Consider the following 16,424-nt stretch of genomic DNA (forward strand, 5'->3'; position numbering starts at 1 on the left):
GTTTACTCATTTAACCCACCAAGTAAAGAAAATCCTTTGGTTGTAACAGCTCATTTTATTTAAAAAAAGATGTTTTTGAATAGATGCAGACAGTTTAAATACAATCTAAAATTAATCTTACACATTTTTGTAATACTGGGAAGAAACTACTTTTTAAAACAATTTGCATCTAGTAGCATTTCAATGTTGAAGTAGCAATTAGCACTGTAGCTACAATGAGAAATAGTGCGCAGTTTGTATTCAAATACACGAAAGGCAATAAAACACACACGTTTGCATACTCTTGGTTTCCATCAGCTCCTCATAAATAATGCAAATCCACCACCGCTGAGGTGAGTTTTCATTGGTCCGTTCATCTCTGCTTCGCATAAATACAACAAAAATCAGGTTTCTGTTAGTTTGTCTGGAGTGTTTTCAGTTTGAGTCCTCCAAGCTGCTGCTCTTCTGCTCTGAGCTGCAGTCACAGAGTCGATGCATGATGCTCTGCAGGCTGGGCTGCACGATGCCGAGCAGCGGTCTGAGGGAAGGGTCCCCGTTCCAGCAAGCCTCCATCAGCTGCCAGCACTCCTCGTCGAACGTGGGAACCCGCTCCGGTCTGGAGCCTGGAACGACGGACGTACAGGGAATCAATCACTCAGAAACTAAACGACAAACTGATCCAGATCCGTCCTGAATGATCCTCTGAACCGCAAGAACAATCCAGCTGCTGTCCTGCTGAGTGTCCAGCAGGTGGCACTGCAGGCTGTATTCTGAACTGTCCAGATTCAGACAGTAGAGATGCAAACTAATTATTTTAGTTATAGATTATCAAGGCCATTAATTGGACTAAAAAATTGACACATTCTGCTGATTTTTTTTTTCAAAACTTTTTTTTTTTATAAAACACTAACACATTAAAAGATGCAAATAATTCACTTTAATTTTTAAAATAAGAAAGGAAACATTTCACTGCCCAAAATGCAATAACATCATTCCTTTATCATTTGCATCTGCAGCTAAAAAATATATCAAACATCAACATGTGAAAACCTCAGCCCTTTAATAATTGGACAGCAAAAAACTGATTTTAAGATATTTTTTACCGAATTTGAACCAGTCAAGTTTTACAGACAAATTTATTTTTTAATTTTAAAAGAAAATTTTATCTAATTTTTGCTTCATTCTGCTGTTGCCTTCATTTGAGCCTCTGTACCAGATCATAAGTAATGCACTACTAAATTATCTGATGATTATTTCAATATTCAAGTCATCATGATTAACCTGATAAGTTCGTCTTACTTGTTGCTTGTCAACAAGAACCGACACAAACCAGAATTAAAAGCGACACCTTTACCTTTCTTGACGTTGTTCCACAGCTGGTCCTTACTGGAGCACTTCTCAAAGGCTTCTGGGAGTTTCACTGAACCAGTGCAGAGATACCAGAACAAGATCCCGAAGGCGTACACGTCCACCGAGTTATCGTACTTTCCTGTCAGGAGAAAACATCTGGATAATTAGGTTCTGTTTTAAGTAGAAACTGGTGTGCAGTGGTTCCCAAAAGCCTTCACACCTCAAACCTTTTCATGTTTTATTCATCAATCTAAATGTGTTTAATGTGACAGACCAGCACAAAACAGTTTCAAAGTTACAAATTAGTAAAAATGAGCAAAGCTCAGCAGTCTCAGAGTTGTGGGTCCTCCAGCAGCAAGTCGACGTGTCCAGAGATCTGCATGTCGCTGTAGGAGTCAAAGTTTGTGAAAATGACTCCAATTTATGAGAAGAAAAATTATATTTAACTTCAGTCAATTTACCCTGACACCCCTAAATAAGTCCGTACCCCGGGAAGCTAATGAAATGCGTGTGTGATGAACAAGCGGTTCAGAAACGTATTAACCTTTACTGAGGCTTGGGGATCTGCAGCGACAGATGCAGCTTTCTGTGACGTCAACAGTTTTGTACGCTTCTCTCTGAAGGACATTTAGCAGCTATAAAACGGGTCTACTGCCTTAAGAAAAGTCTTCTTTCAAGTCTTGCTACATCATTTAGGTCTGAACTTTGACTAGAGACAAGAAAACTTGTCAGAAAAACCCCGAGACGGGTACGGAGGATCACGTCTCTGAAGGGGAACGATCTCAACATGCAGCCAGAGGCTGCACCATTTTCCGTCCACAACTATTAACTACTTTCTGTTTGTCCAACACAGAAAATGCAAACGAAATGCCTCCAGGTTTGTGGGTGAAATGTGACCAAACGTATAAAAGTTAAAGGAATACCTGTGAAGAGCTCTGGAGCCATGTGGATGGGAGTCCCAACGATGCTGCCAGACATCATGGCCTCGGGTTTGCAGAAACCCAGATCAGTGATCTTTGCACGATTCTGTTTGTCCAACTTAAAGAAAAAAAGGGAATAAAATCGTTTAATTAAACAATTTGAAATAATTAGAGCTGCAACTAATTTGAGTAATCAATTATTCTATCGATGATTAGTTGCACATATTCTGGATATTTCTCATTTAAAAACTTAAGCCTTTTAATGCAACATTAACTGCAGACTAAAAGACGCAAATTAACAATTTACCTTCTTTTTTACATAAAGTCAACCACTTGATTGCCTAAAATATCTAAAATGCAGAACAATAGTGTACGCCTCATCATTTGTGTTTTACTTAGACACTTTAACCCTTTCTGCTGGACAATGAAGCAAAATAGATTCAAACCAGGTTGAGCTAAAACTGTGACCCTTCAGGAGTTCAGGGTAAAACCCTTTTAAAGACAAAGAACATCTTTTTTTATATCTCAAATGCAACATTTTTTGAGTTTGTTGTTCTTTCAGCAAATGGCTTTTAGTCTATATACTCAACTTAACAATTAATTAATTACTAAATTAGTTGATTATTTAAATAAGCAATCATGATTAATCAATTTATCGTTTCAGCCCTAAAAATAATTATAAAATGTTTACTAAAGTATGTGACATGACTTATAAGAGCTAAAAAAACGTGATGTGATCTCCATATTACCAGGAATTACCAAACTATTCGATTTGTAGGACAAATGCTACTTTAAGGAGTTTTTAATAAATCAGGAAATTTTGATTATGATGAATATAAATTTTACTGCAGAAATAAAAAGCATAAAATCATTGAGAACATATTCTGAGATCAAAAATGAAACATTTTCTCAGACTATTTTGTAACTAATGAAATTAACACCTAGTTGTCATGACAACAGTGTGTCACACAGCCCATAAAAGGCATAAGTAGTTCACTGCTTGGTTGATTTGAACTTACCAGAACATTTTTCAGTTTAATGTCTCGGTGTACGAGGCCCTGGCTGTGCAGGAACCGGATCCCCTCCACCACATCCAGGGCGATCTGCAGCCTCTCTCTGAGCGACAAACCAGCCTGGTGCAAAAAAAAAAAAAAAAAAAAAAAAGACTAAACTCAGAGTTTCTGCTTTGTTGTTCTCAGTTAAGAGTTTATTGCGTCATCAAGCAACCTTTAACCCGGTGTAGAGATCTCTGTGCAGTCGCTCCATGATAAGCAGCACGGCGATGCTGGAGCCGTCTCCGTAGGTGTGATCGATCACGGAGCCGTGCAGGTCGACCAGCCGCTCGTGCTTGGGCAGAGTCCTGCAGCAACAGCGACACGGAGAAAACAAAAAGATTCCCGCCATGTAAGCAATAAAAACCTGCTCACGTTTTATCTGAAGGTAAACATTTAATTTGCATCAGGAGCTCAAAGATCTGAGCCCTGATGCTGCTGCTAGTGATGCACTCCAGCCTCAAATGTCTGAACGTCAGGAACAGTTTTCCCACTGCAGGGTCCGGTTCAGCCCCCAGGACCAAACTAACACCAACTCCAACAAAAACAGGTAAGTTCTCATGTCATCCTGCAGGGAGCTGAAACCAGACCTCAAACGCTTTCATGACCTAAAAAGGTAGCAAAGGTTTAAAATAAAGATGCAGCTTAACCACAAAATTGTGCAAATTGAAATTACAGAAATAATTTTGCTTAATGGAAACACGGCAATTTTGAAAAAAACTTTTCTAAAAGGTTTTGGCTCAAGGATGAGGTGGTTTTTCATCAAAACATTGTTTTGCATCACTTCAGTCACATAATCGATAGTGGGATGTTGCCACTGGCACAAACCAGGAAGTAGACAACAGGAAGTGGTAAAAGGAAGATGCCTTTTGTTTTTCAGACACTGTGGCTCAGCATCACGGCTGAATTATGAACATATTTCATGCAACTGTTTACATTAGTCGTTTTAGTGACTTGTTGCATGAACAAGCTTTCTCACATTGTTTTAATTTATTTAATGGAAACAGCAGAATTTAGGTCACAGGTTCCCAAAATGCGGTGCAGGGGCCATTTGTAGCCATCTGCAGGATTTTGTGCAGCTGATGCAAATCGATACTTTTTCATCTTTAGAGCATTTTTTAAAGAAACTTTTAAATAAAAATCTCTTTTATTAAACTCAAAGCATTCAGCCCAAATAAGGAAGCAATCAACTCCAAAAAAAAGTGAGAAACAAATCTTACAACGCAATCATGCAAAACTTTTTCTATGTTTTGTATCGACAATGATTTAACTTGTTACTTTAGTTTATTTTTGAGCAGATAACTTTTTAAAAAGCACAAAAAGTTTGATTTAAAATACTTTTCATGCCTCCAAGTGCTTTCAACAGAATGATTTAGTCTCTTCCACTGATTTAGAGAAAGATTTGTGCATATTTGTACTGGAAGCGCAGCTACTGCGGCCCTGATGCTCATGTATTGTAGCTCACCTGGTGTAGTGAAACTCCAAAGCCAAGTCGTTCCAGTGTTTATCGTCAGGAGGAATCACAGACTTCAGGGCGCATGGGTAATGACCTCCCCAGTTGTCACACAGGTACACCACTCCATACTGGCCTCGGCCCAGTTCCTTGCCAAGCTTAGGCTTGCCTGTGAGAAAACAAAAGCCACGAACTCTGGTACTGATAATAGACAATAAACGTGTGTATATTTGTAAAGCGGCAGGATAACTTGAGCAATCCACACCCAGCAGTGGCATGTTTGCAATAAGAAGAGAAGAATAGCAGCAAATTTCTACTATTAACCTGCCACTAGTTGCTGCTCAGGCCGTTATCAGCAGGACTGCAGATAGAGAGACTGTGTTACATTCCTGGTGGAAACAAATATCCAGACTTACTCAGGAAGTGCAACAGTTAAACAGCTGCTTCTTTAAATAAAAAGTGGGAAAAGACTAATTTCTTTTCCACTTTTTAAATGGATTTGTACTCTGTAAATTCCCACAGTAAGACTCAACTTTTCCTCAACACTTCAGGGTTTTAGGTTTTGACCCGTCAGAATCAAACATGAACTGGATGAGATGAAGATTTTTCTTCAAAAAACAAAACATGATCAGGTTCTTGCACCAGCTTAAGGAGGCAGCATTATGTGTTCTCCAGGAACATTGAGCCATTTTATAGCAAACTCCAGGTATGTTTTTGATGAGGGATCATTACAACACGATGTAAAGCTAAAAAAAAGAAAAAAAAAAGTTGATTTTACAAAACACTACACTGCACTGCACTTGACAGCACGACTTTGCGGGTTAACACACCGTTTGTTCCTCTGCGGTTCTTGCTTCGTTTACATTCTGTGGTTTAACACTGGAGTTCAGCCACTAACCCATTCATCTGAAGAGAAGCTTTACTGGACTCGGCGGGAACAACGAGAGCGGCTGGTTGGCTGGTGACTCACCGTGCAGCAGCACGTCCCTCAGGGAGCGGCTCTCCAACGACAGCCGGGCCAGCCGCGGGGCGTGGTCCTTCCTCACACGCAGCCACAGGTCCTCTGTGCGCTCCAGACGACCCGTGTGACCTTCCTCAAGCTGCAGACACACAAAAAACATAAATACCTCCTGTTCAACATCTCTACTGGCTTAATTAAAACCTTCAATCTGTTGTAAAATTGTTCCTATAACACCAATATTTATGGTTATTTCTGAGAAAACAAAACAGATAAATCACTACATCTCCTATTATATTATTTTTATTTATTATTATTATTAATAAAATAACCGTATAATTCAGATACAAGTTAATAAGTCATACATGTTAAAATATGCATAACTTAGCAGTATATTTAAGGTTAATATTTGTTTTTAATACAACAGTTAGGGTAGGAAACCTTAAGACTTTTCAGGAATCAGATGAAGCCATAATTTAAAGATAAATAGAAGCTGCAGCTTTTGACAAAAACAAAACAAAAAAATGCTTATTTTGTCTGTCACCTGATTTTTTCTCACTTTCTCTAAACAGGATTACTGTCAGAAATAAAAAGTTTTAACAGCTTTCCATTTATGCTGTTCTCAGGAACTAAAGGTCACCGCCTCTGACCTCTGACCTTTGATGTAATTATTCAGACTGCTGAGGTCCTGAAGTTCACCCAGTTACTGCCTAATAAATACATTTATAAACAAAGTGTGACAGTAAATAAATGTCCTCAGGTTGAGCGTAAACATTTTGGTCTGCAGCTGGAAGATTTTTCCCAAAATGTTTTCAGTGTGTTTGGATATTAAACACATTCAAAGTAAATAAAACTGATTTAAAACCTGAAAACTGATCTAAAACCTGCTCTGTTGTCTTTTTCAACTTTCTGAATTCATAAAAAGACAAAGCGATGCCAAAAATTAAAGACAGATAAGGTACAATAAAATCAAATGGATGCAGAAAAATAAATAAACAAAATCCTGTGGTCCAAAGGAACTAAATGTAAAAGACAAAATTAAGTTTTGCAGATGTAAATATAAGTGAAGGGTTGAAAGGAAAGAAACGGCAAGTTTCAAGTTTGGAGATTCTTCTTGCAGTGGCAAAAAATAACTTTATAACCTTTCAACCTTTTTTAACCTTTGCTACTGTAATTCCATAATTTAAAAAAAAATTAAGCTACTTTTAATCAGATTGTTCCTGATCAAGGATTGTTTTAAATGTCAACTTAAGGCTGGATTATATGGCTTAAAAGTAAAATCTCAGATATTTTGATACTAAAGTTGGATTTCTGAGTTTAATAATTCTGTTCCTCACTATTTTTCTAAAAATAAAACCACACAAATGACCAAAAATAACAAAAAAAAAAAAAGTATTTTAATTCAATAAGTCCTATTTTTGAGTTTAACTGAATTAAAGTCTAAATAAATAGAAACGGTAAAAAAGTTTTTGTGTGGGTTAAAATCCCTCTGGAAACCCAAGAAGTGCATTGGTAGAAAAAAAATCCACATTTTCCAAATATTAAATCTTCAAAAACAGAAAACTGGAATAACTGATAACTTTATATCAGCACTAAACAAGCAAATTATTCTGAATAGTAATGACTATATGCAACCAAGACCAACTAAATAACAGATGGAAACAATAAAATATGGATAAAGAAGACAAACAGATCAGTGGTTCTTAACCTTTTCTGAGGTACCAAACCCACCAGTTTCATACGCGCATTCACTGAACCCTTCTGTGGTGATAAATAAATCTCCACCCCCCAGGATTTTGTGATTCTTTTTGTGACTTTTTTGCAATAAATATCAAAGTGTTTGCGGTACTAATTTGGAAATATCTGCACTTATTTATATTGGTAAATGCGACTTTTTATTTCTCGCTGTACAGATCGTGGACTATAATTTGACATCAATTAAGGCTGAGGCAGCTGTCTAGTACATGCAAGAAAGTTTTTGAGAAAAATCTGCAATAAACTCCCAATTATGTATTAGCACAAAAAAGTGTGGGGATTAGTTGATTTTATATGATAATTCTCAAGAAACTGGAGGAACTGATTGATATTTTGGCAATAAATCGATAAAAACGGCATTAATTTGACTGATAACATAATTTTTAATCACTCTTAGTGTTTAGTCTAGAATCTAGAGGGCCACATTAAAAGCGATGGTGGGCCAGATTTGGCCCACGGGTCTCAAGTTGGACACATGTGCTCTAACCTTACTTTGCTATAAATAATCAAATCCTCGAGATCAGAGCTTTCTGCCTTCAGCCTTGTTTTGCGTATTATGAAACTTCTGCAACTTCAACAAACTGGGTCCACGCTAATAAATTACCTCAGCAGCAGCAGCGAGACGTCAACTTCAGCAGCTAAACAACAATTTCAATCTGTTGTTGTGAAGCAGGGAAAATCTGAGACATGCAGGACAGAGGGTCCCGTGGACTGGAGTGGAAAACCCCTGCTCTTCTCTGACCGCGTTCTCAAGGCATTGTGGGAAAACGCTCATGAAAGATATGCAAATTAAAGGGATGGAAAATGTAATTTAGACCTAAAAGTCCAAACCAGCAGGAAGCGCCTGCTGAGAGATCCTGCAGCTTTAGATGCATCTCTGCTCCAACACATCAACTAAAAACCTCTGCAGAGATGAACGAGGATCCAGCTGTTTAGTCCCAAATGCTTTGGCATGAAGTGAGATTTTTACAATAATAAATAGAGGTTGGTGATATGAACTCAATTGTGATAGTAATAAGAGTGACGATAAGAGCCATTTTATAAGGGAACAGCAATCATAGCTGCACTAAAAACAAACACTTGTCACTTGTTTTTTAGGACAACAGTCAAAGAAGAGTGATTTGTGTCACAGTAACTGCATTTGATCATAATTTCAAATGTATTGATAAGTATCGATGCCATCATTGAACAAACAGTGGATAAAATAGAAAAAGAAATAGCAATTATAACGATACGGACAGAGTAGGGGGGAAAAAACTAGAATTTATGTGAAAATGCTCAATAAAAATAAAGGATAAACAACATGATACAAGCCCATCCCTAATAATAAACAATGAAAGTGTTAAAAAGTCTACATCTTGCTTCCTGAAATTTTACAAAATATGTATTTTATTATTTAGAATTTTCTCTGTGAGGTCATTTGGTTAAATTGTTTAAATGATCAGAGGAAATGTTTTATATAAAACACAGAAAAGGCCTGTCATGATAAATTTCGCTGGACAATAAACTAGAAGTTATTTCGATAATGTTGTTTTGAGACAATTTACAGGTGATATAACGGTAATAATAAGGCGTGAACGCTTTCTCAATAAACTTTACATTATAATGAATATTTAAACTGGAAGACATTTTAAGTATCCAACATAAATAAACAAAAATAAATAAAATGAATTATGAAATCTCTGTAAACAAAATTGTCCTTCAAACAAAAGAGCAAGTTGAGACCAAAGAACCCGACTGAAAACTTTTATCATCGGGTCTTTGGTAGCAAAAAAAAAAAAAAATAATGCAAATGGAAATTACTTAGCTTATTTTAATTAATCATGTGATTAATTGGTTTATTGAGCAGGCCTGATGTCAGCCGCACCGTTTACTGCAGAATTGGTAAAACAATAATGCTAAATGTGTTTTCTTGCCTTTCTCAGTTAAGCTGATATGCTGGATAAAAACAGGGAATATGATGAGCATATTTTTCAAATGTATTTGAAGTTTCAGTGTTCTTTAAAAATGACCTCAGTCAGATGAATTTAGGGTTTGGTGAGCATTATGGAAGAGGAGGCGCTCTAACCTGGCGTAAAGACGCTGCGAAGGCCTCGTGGGAACTGTTCAGCTTGGTTCTGAACTGGGAGCAGATGCTCCGGGCCAGTTTGGCAGCGCTCAGACTTTCTATCGCGTCCTGGGCGACTTTCCGCTTCCACTCTGGTGTGATGGCAGGAGGGTTCACCAACGTTATCCGGTGGATTATCTAAGAAAGACAAAGATGTGAAACATTAAAAATATACAATAAATTCAGAGTTTATTAAGGTTTTTTAAGAGGTTTCTTGAGTCGTCACCTGTTTGATTTGCTCCCAGACCAGTTTAGTCACAGAGGATCCTGAATGAAAGGTGACCTCCACATGATAGGCAGCATTAAGTAACTAAAGAGAAAGAAAGCAGGAGCAGGATTAAAAGTCTCACCTAGAAGCTACATGTCATCTAATAATCCAGACTGCTGTTTTGATGAACCACAAATCTGGAAAAACTTCCAGAAAACTGCAGAAAGTTTTTTTTTTTTTTAATCAATTTGATGTTTATTGCCGTTTCATAATTGATGACTTTATGTTTTTATGGTGTTAAGCATTTCGAATGGCCTTGTTGATTAAATGTGCTACAAATAAACTTGACAGTTTGAAAAGTATCAGACGTTCACATTGTTCTGTTACAACCAAACCAACGTGAAGTCATGCATATTTGTAAAGAGGAAGGAAAATATGGCCAAAAAATGATTTAGGCAAAAAAAATACATAAAAATCACTTTTGGCAAAAATTTATTTAAGCCATTATTTTAGGAAGGTAACAAAATATAAACTTTGAAAAAAGCAGTCAACCCTTTGTAGTTATAGTTTTTCTGCTATTGTCTGTCTTTGCTCATCTAGAGACTGAAATGATCTCTGGGACTCTTCAGGATTGAGCTGTTTTAGAGCAACCTGTCACTTTAAATCCAAATAAACTGCTGCTGGCTACGTATCCCCAACTCAACATTGAAAAGCAGAAGTAGGGCCTCCTGCAAAACCAACAAAATGCAGCAAGTGGTTTCTGGATGGCAAGACAACAACAAAACCCTTGCCTTTTCCAGCAGCCATTATGCAGCAAACCAGCGGTAAAACCAGCTGACCAAATGTGCTGGAGTTCTGCTTGGGTTGCTAGGTGACAGGGCTGGGCTCGACTGGGGTTGCTAGGTAACGGCTTTTTGAAACGACTAATTTTTCAGATTCCAGAAAACATTAAGTTATTGCAACAAAACATCAGAGTTTTTTCAACACTCTGGCTGTTTTCTGAAGCAGCTGAAACCCGAGTTGAAGTATAAAAACGTGCAAAACATGAATTTTCTGTAATAATCATCTTAAGTCTTTTGCAGCTTCTAACAGGTTGACTTGCAGGACTAAATATAAACTGTGCAGTAGAGGATCATGAAGTTATGTAAAAGAAAAAACAAAGCAGCCGATTTTGATTTGAACATTTTCACTTCTCAGCAGCGCCACAAAACGCGCTCCACTGTTCATCATAAGCTCCTCCCCACCTGTTTTAGATGCGCAGACGTAACATTGTGCGCAGAGGAATCAAAGTTGGACTTCTCCAGACTTTCGAGGCATCGCTCCAGAGTTCCCACAAAGCTCTCTCTCAGATAGTCCACGGAGCTGATCAGCTTATTGGCCACCGCCTGATTCAGACGCAGCACTATCAGCTCTTGGATCAAGTGGATGCAGGACTTTATTTCCTTTGACGTAACAGGCTCTCCATTGGTCGTTACGATGATGTCTGCAGATAAAAGATAAGTCTGTAAGATAATGTGTCACGTGTGTGCGCACCATTAGCACAAACGAATATGGATGTCATGAGCTGCTCATTGGAGATCGACCATAATGCACCTGATCTAAGATCAGTTCAAGTTCATAATATTTTAATAATTCTGAGCTGCATTGTCCAAGATCACTGATTAAATAAATTTAAAAAAAAACATTTTGTGACCCTGAATACATGTGTTCAAGAACGCTCCAATATTTACAGAGAGCAAAGCTGATGGACAAATTTTTAGGAATAGGCTGTTTCTGAAATGTTTAATGGAAAACTTTCAGTAGACAAAGTATTTTTCTTTTGTTTCTTATTGTTTTGTGTATTTTCCACTGTAATACCAGTGAGAAAGATCACAAAATCCAGCAGCTTTTTACTGAAAAACAAACAAATGTAATGATTATTGTGATGATATGAGTGTTGGAAAGAGTCTGAGATTCTTAAAGAGACAGAGGCCAATTTCAAGGCAGCAGATGTGAAGACAAATTTCTTTTAAGTTAATATGTACAGCATTTTTATAACTCTAGGTAATATAGTTACTTGATTATGCTATAAAATTGAATTATGTGTGTGGAAAACACATAAAACTGAGGAATACAGCAATGGAAGATTTCTGGGTTGCTTTTGCTCATGTTTTTCACATATCACAACATTTAAAAAGTATTTGTTAATCTCAGAGTTTAAGACTAAGCTCTTCATTAAGTAGTTCAAAGCTAAAACATTAAATATCCATCATATCTGTTCTAAATTGCCTCCAGTGGTCATATGTACACTATATTTATGTTGCACAGCAATATTAAAACCTCTAAGAGACTTTAGAGGTTACAAACTTGAACAGTCCACGTATGTGTATGTATGTTTTTTAAGAGTCTTATTTAATTTAGGAAATAAGTTGTTGTTTTGTGGCCATAACCCAGTTTTCTTTGTTGTTAATAATTCACATGCTTCACATTGGCAGTCGGTCATAATTGGTGATGTGTTAACCAAGACGAGAAATAACACTGATCAGGTGTAATCATGGAAATGAAGCAAAAATGAGAACATTTTAGAAAGAAAATGTTCATCACACATCCACCCACTGATTTGTAGTAAGTATTTGTTCCCCATTTGCAGAGTTTAAAGGGAGGTCTATAAATTATTGCTGCTAAAGTGAGTAAATGGATTTTAATGTGGTGTAAAATCTCAACAGGGTTTAGCTTTATAAAAAGTGCAGAACAGAAATCCTGTCTTGAACATTCCCAGAGGAATTGCTGGCATCGATCGACAACACTGGTTCAACTGGTTCCTTTTCCAGCTACTTAACAGTTCAGCCAAACTTTTAGGACAAATTGCAAAACCCAGGCAGTTCTGCCTCTTTGGATCAAAACGGAGTCTCAGCTCAATAAAACGGCCTTTTAGACTCATAACTGGAAACTTCTGTTCTGTGGAGAGAACGGAGAAGCTTTGTTTGCTTTTCTCTCAAACAAATTATAAATCAGTTTCACAAAACACAGGAAAGGACATATAAACCATAAACAGTCTGAATACGTCTTTAATGGACGGTCAAAGTATCTGGTAAAAGACTAAAATAGGAGACATTTGTTCTGTTTTTATGTGATTATTGAACAGTGAAAGGAAAAGAATTAACACAAAGCATATTTCTAACTTTAAACAACTGAACTTGTAAATTTGAAAACACTGATATCTGACAGAAAAGCCTGTCCAGCCTCTTCATAGACTGAAATAAAGCTCTGAAAGTGCAGTTTGCAATTAATAAAAATAATCCATCAGCTCAAAACAAACAAGCTTTTTCTCATTCCAGCTGCTTTTCATCTACCTTTTATGACCTGCCCACATTCTCAACAGGAAAAGCCACTAAAACCAGACAGAGAGTTTAATACTGATATTTAATTGGCCATTTAGTGGGTCAGATTACTCAAGTTATGTCCAAACTTATGTACCATACTTTAGAGCTGAAACAATTAATCAGATTATTTGTGATTATTTGGCTATTGAAATAATCGCCAACTAATTTAGCAACAATTGATCGTTTACAAGAGAATACACACTCCAAAAAAGCCCATTTGCTGAAAGAACACCATGAGAGCAGATACTAAGCAAAAACTATAAAAAATTACATACATTTTGCCTTTAAGATAATAAAAAAAAACATTTAAATATATTCTACCCAGAACTTCTCAAGTCACATTTTTAGGTTAATTTGGTTAAAAACAAAAAAACTAATTGAAAAAAATCTATTGAGCACCTTTTGGTATCCAATCAATTGCTAATGGAAAAAATAAACAGATCAGCGCTACACTGTATTGATGTTAAGTCATGTAGAAAGGGCTGAGCTTTTCACATTTTGATGTTGGAAGTATTTTTTGTAGGTGTAGATTCATACTTTTCTACAAACGATTAAGCATTCACTCAAGGAATGCTTTGTTGTTGCATTTTAGAAAATAAAATGTTTATTTTGCCATTTAAAAACAATTATTTGTTTATTTGGATTTTCTTATTGATTTCAAATATTGTATAAAATAAGCTCAAGTGATTAAATGAAATATCTGCAGAATGAGAGAATTTTTTTGTACAATTAACAGATTAATCTTCAGAATAGTAGATTAGTAAAATAACTGTAGTGAGTTGTGAAATGTAATACGAGTGTTTAATTTATTGGCCATGTAGAAAGTCAACCCTGCAGAAGGTAATTTATAGATTACTCAGGCTACTTCCAGACTGCATCATGTTATTTATGCTTCCCAAACTCCAGAAAGCTGAAAGAAACCCTTCTAGCAGCCTGAGGTTCATTAGTGTCCAGAGTGGCGCCTCACTGACCTGTAAACTCCAGATTGGCTGCGTCCTCCAGCAGCTGCTCCTTCATGCTGCCGAGGGTCTCCACGATCATCTCCTTCATCTCCTCCTGCTTTCGGTTTGCGATGGCCATCAGGGAGTTGAAGAGTTCACCCTCTTTCTCACGAGTGTACTCCAGCCTGCGGGGAGTTATCTGCAGGTCCCTCTGCATGTCGAAGGCCTGCATGGGAGCGATGAAGAGACGACAAAGGTCTGTTAGTGTTTGTGCTGCGGACTGCAAGGGGTCAAAATACTCTGGCAGCAAACGGGTCACGGATTGACGACAGCAAACCGGCGCGAGGATGCGTCATCTTCTGACCTGGTTGATGAAAAGGTCAAGACATCGACAGTGAAGCCCGTTAAGTAGGTTGGCTGCTTCTACTTGTTGGTTCTGGAGAACTTGGCGAGCGAACGGCACCAGCGGCCGAGGCTGCCTTTCGAAAGATTCTAGCAGTATGCTCTGGGGCTTAGCCCCTGGGGCGGAAGTCTGCGTAGGGGCTCCACAGGAACAGTGTCCGGTCTGAGTGTTGAGGAAGCCGAGTGAGAGCAGCTGCTTGTGGAGGATGCTCTTCTCCCTCTCCTTCTCCTTCTCCGCCCGGCGGCTGGATTCTGGGGAGGCCGTTAGCGTGGAATCAGGGATGCGGAGAAAACAAATGGGAAACGAGAGCAGCTCTTTGACCTTCCGCAGCTCGGCCACCTGCTCCGAGCTGAGAGAGTCCTGGTTGATGGCGTAGAGGATGACGGGTACAACGTGGCGAATGCAGTCTTCCAGGGCCTCTTCTATGGGCTGGACGCTTGGACAGGGGACCACCATGACCTTTGTTTCCTAAAGAGAAACAGGAATATTTAATATTCAAGCCATTTTGCTTCTTTTCACCTCAAAATTTGCCATATATTATTGAGATTTTTGTAGTATGCCAGCAGTTGTTATTTTGTAAATAGGATTTATAGCTGCAGATACATGGAGCAGGTCTCTAACTTTATACATCGAGATACGACATTTATGCATACTCCGCTTTCCATTCTGCAAAAGAGGAGCCTGGCTATCGTCTTCCTGTGCAATTCAACTCAAGTAATTGTTAACTGGAGAACAGAGACTAAAAAAAAACATCAAAAACAAGCAGAAAGAAGCAGCCAAAACTTTAAATATATGTGTGTATATATATATGTGTGTGTGTAGATCTTGAATTTAATATAAAAAAATTAATCTGCAAATAAGTTCTGTCCAGAACTCTTCATGTAGACAACACAAAAGTTTATGCCTCTATTGTCAAGGCAAACTTGGCAAACCTTCACAGTAAAAGCTGTATCTACCCATGATGCACTTTGAACTTCAGACAGCTAATTAAAAACATTTATAGTTTGATCGCTTATCATAAAATCAGTGAGAATGTTCATCATGCATCGTGTTCTCGGGCTGCAGGCTGTAGTTCATCCCTGATAAATATAATCTAATACATAAGAAAATATGATATGTAACACAACTACTACTAAAATTAATGTTACACTGATGCTAAAGTTAAACTGAATAATCATCCAATCGTTGTCTATTAGGTAGGAATTGTGAAGGTTACAAAAGTGATGTTATTTTACTTTAAAAATTAAAGTTCAAAATGCTGTCCCCGTGTTTCCCTCGAAAACATAAAAATCAAACATTTCTGTAGCCACAGCCTGGAAGGGACGCAGTTCTGTGAATGCATACTACATCACTGAGTCACGAGAAAAACTGAAAATATTTCTTTCATTGTTGTGGTGAACAGTTCTCAAAGTCCCAACAGACAGACAATAAAACTTAGCTTTAAATCTCTGAGTATTGTCCTACATATGTACTGAAAAAATCATGAAAACTGCATGGGCAACAAGAACAAATGTAGCGGTTTCCTAGTGCTGCAAAGTTGTGGGAATTTTTGGGGTTGGAAACTTTCCATTTGAATCACCATATAACTGGAATTTAAGGGAATAAAAAAATCAACACTTAATTCTTGAGTAAAACAATTAAATTTGATGCAAGTACACTTGATAACCATGCAATTCCTCAATCACATGCAAGCATGTAGCGCATTAATTACTGCATACTGCAGGGCCACATGCACATGCGTTTCTCCATCACATGCACCGATTATTTCTAGAACCTGGAGGCCACATTTTTCAGTCCAGACTACAAGAGCAACAATGCATAAAATGTGATTTTTTTTATATTACTTGCATTAAAAAAATAAATTTTTATAATATTTAACAAATATAATTGAAGTACGATATATATCAATTATATAGGCATACAATCGCATGACTAT

General features: G+C 37.4%; 1 protein-coding gene across 1 annotated transcript in view; it reads right to left on the minus strand.

Annotated features, from left to right (window-relative positions):
* Positions 1-35: 35 nt before the first annotated feature.
* The window catches only part of dstyk (dual serine/threonine and tyrosine protein kinase), a 33,813-nt gene continuing 17,424 nt past the window's right edge, over positions 36-16,424 (minus strand). The window contains exons 5-14 of the mRNA XM_015044636.1: positions 11,027-11,265; positions 9,801-9,884; positions 9,536-9,712; positions 5,725-5,854; positions 4,767-4,923; positions 3,477-3,609; positions 3,269-3,382; positions 2,253-2,367; positions 1,334-1,468; positions 36-602 (exon numbers count right to left, since the gene is read on the minus strand). Coding sequence (XP_014900122.1) covers positions 415-602; positions 1,334-1,468; positions 2,253-2,367; positions 3,269-3,382; positions 3,477-3,609; positions 4,767-4,923; positions 5,725-5,854; positions 9,536-9,712; positions 9,801-9,884; positions 11,027-11,265 — 1,472 coding nt within the window. The 3' untranslated portion in view covers positions 36-414. The remainder of the gene's footprint in view (positions 603-1,333; positions 1,469-2,252; positions 2,368-3,268; positions 3,383-3,476; positions 3,610-4,766; positions 4,924-5,724; positions 5,855-9,535; positions 9,713-9,800; positions 9,885-11,026; positions 11,266-16,424) is intronic.

The sequence above is a fragment of the Poecilia latipinna genome, unplaced genomic scaffold, assembly GCF_001443285.1.
Source record: "Poecilia latipinna isolate Pla-1442-1.1 unplaced genomic scaffold, P_latipinna-1.0 Scaffold684, whole genome shotgun sequence".
Lineage (NCBI taxonomy): Eukaryota > Metazoa > Chordata > Actinopteri > Cyprinodontiformes > Poeciliidae > Poecilia > Poecilia latipinna.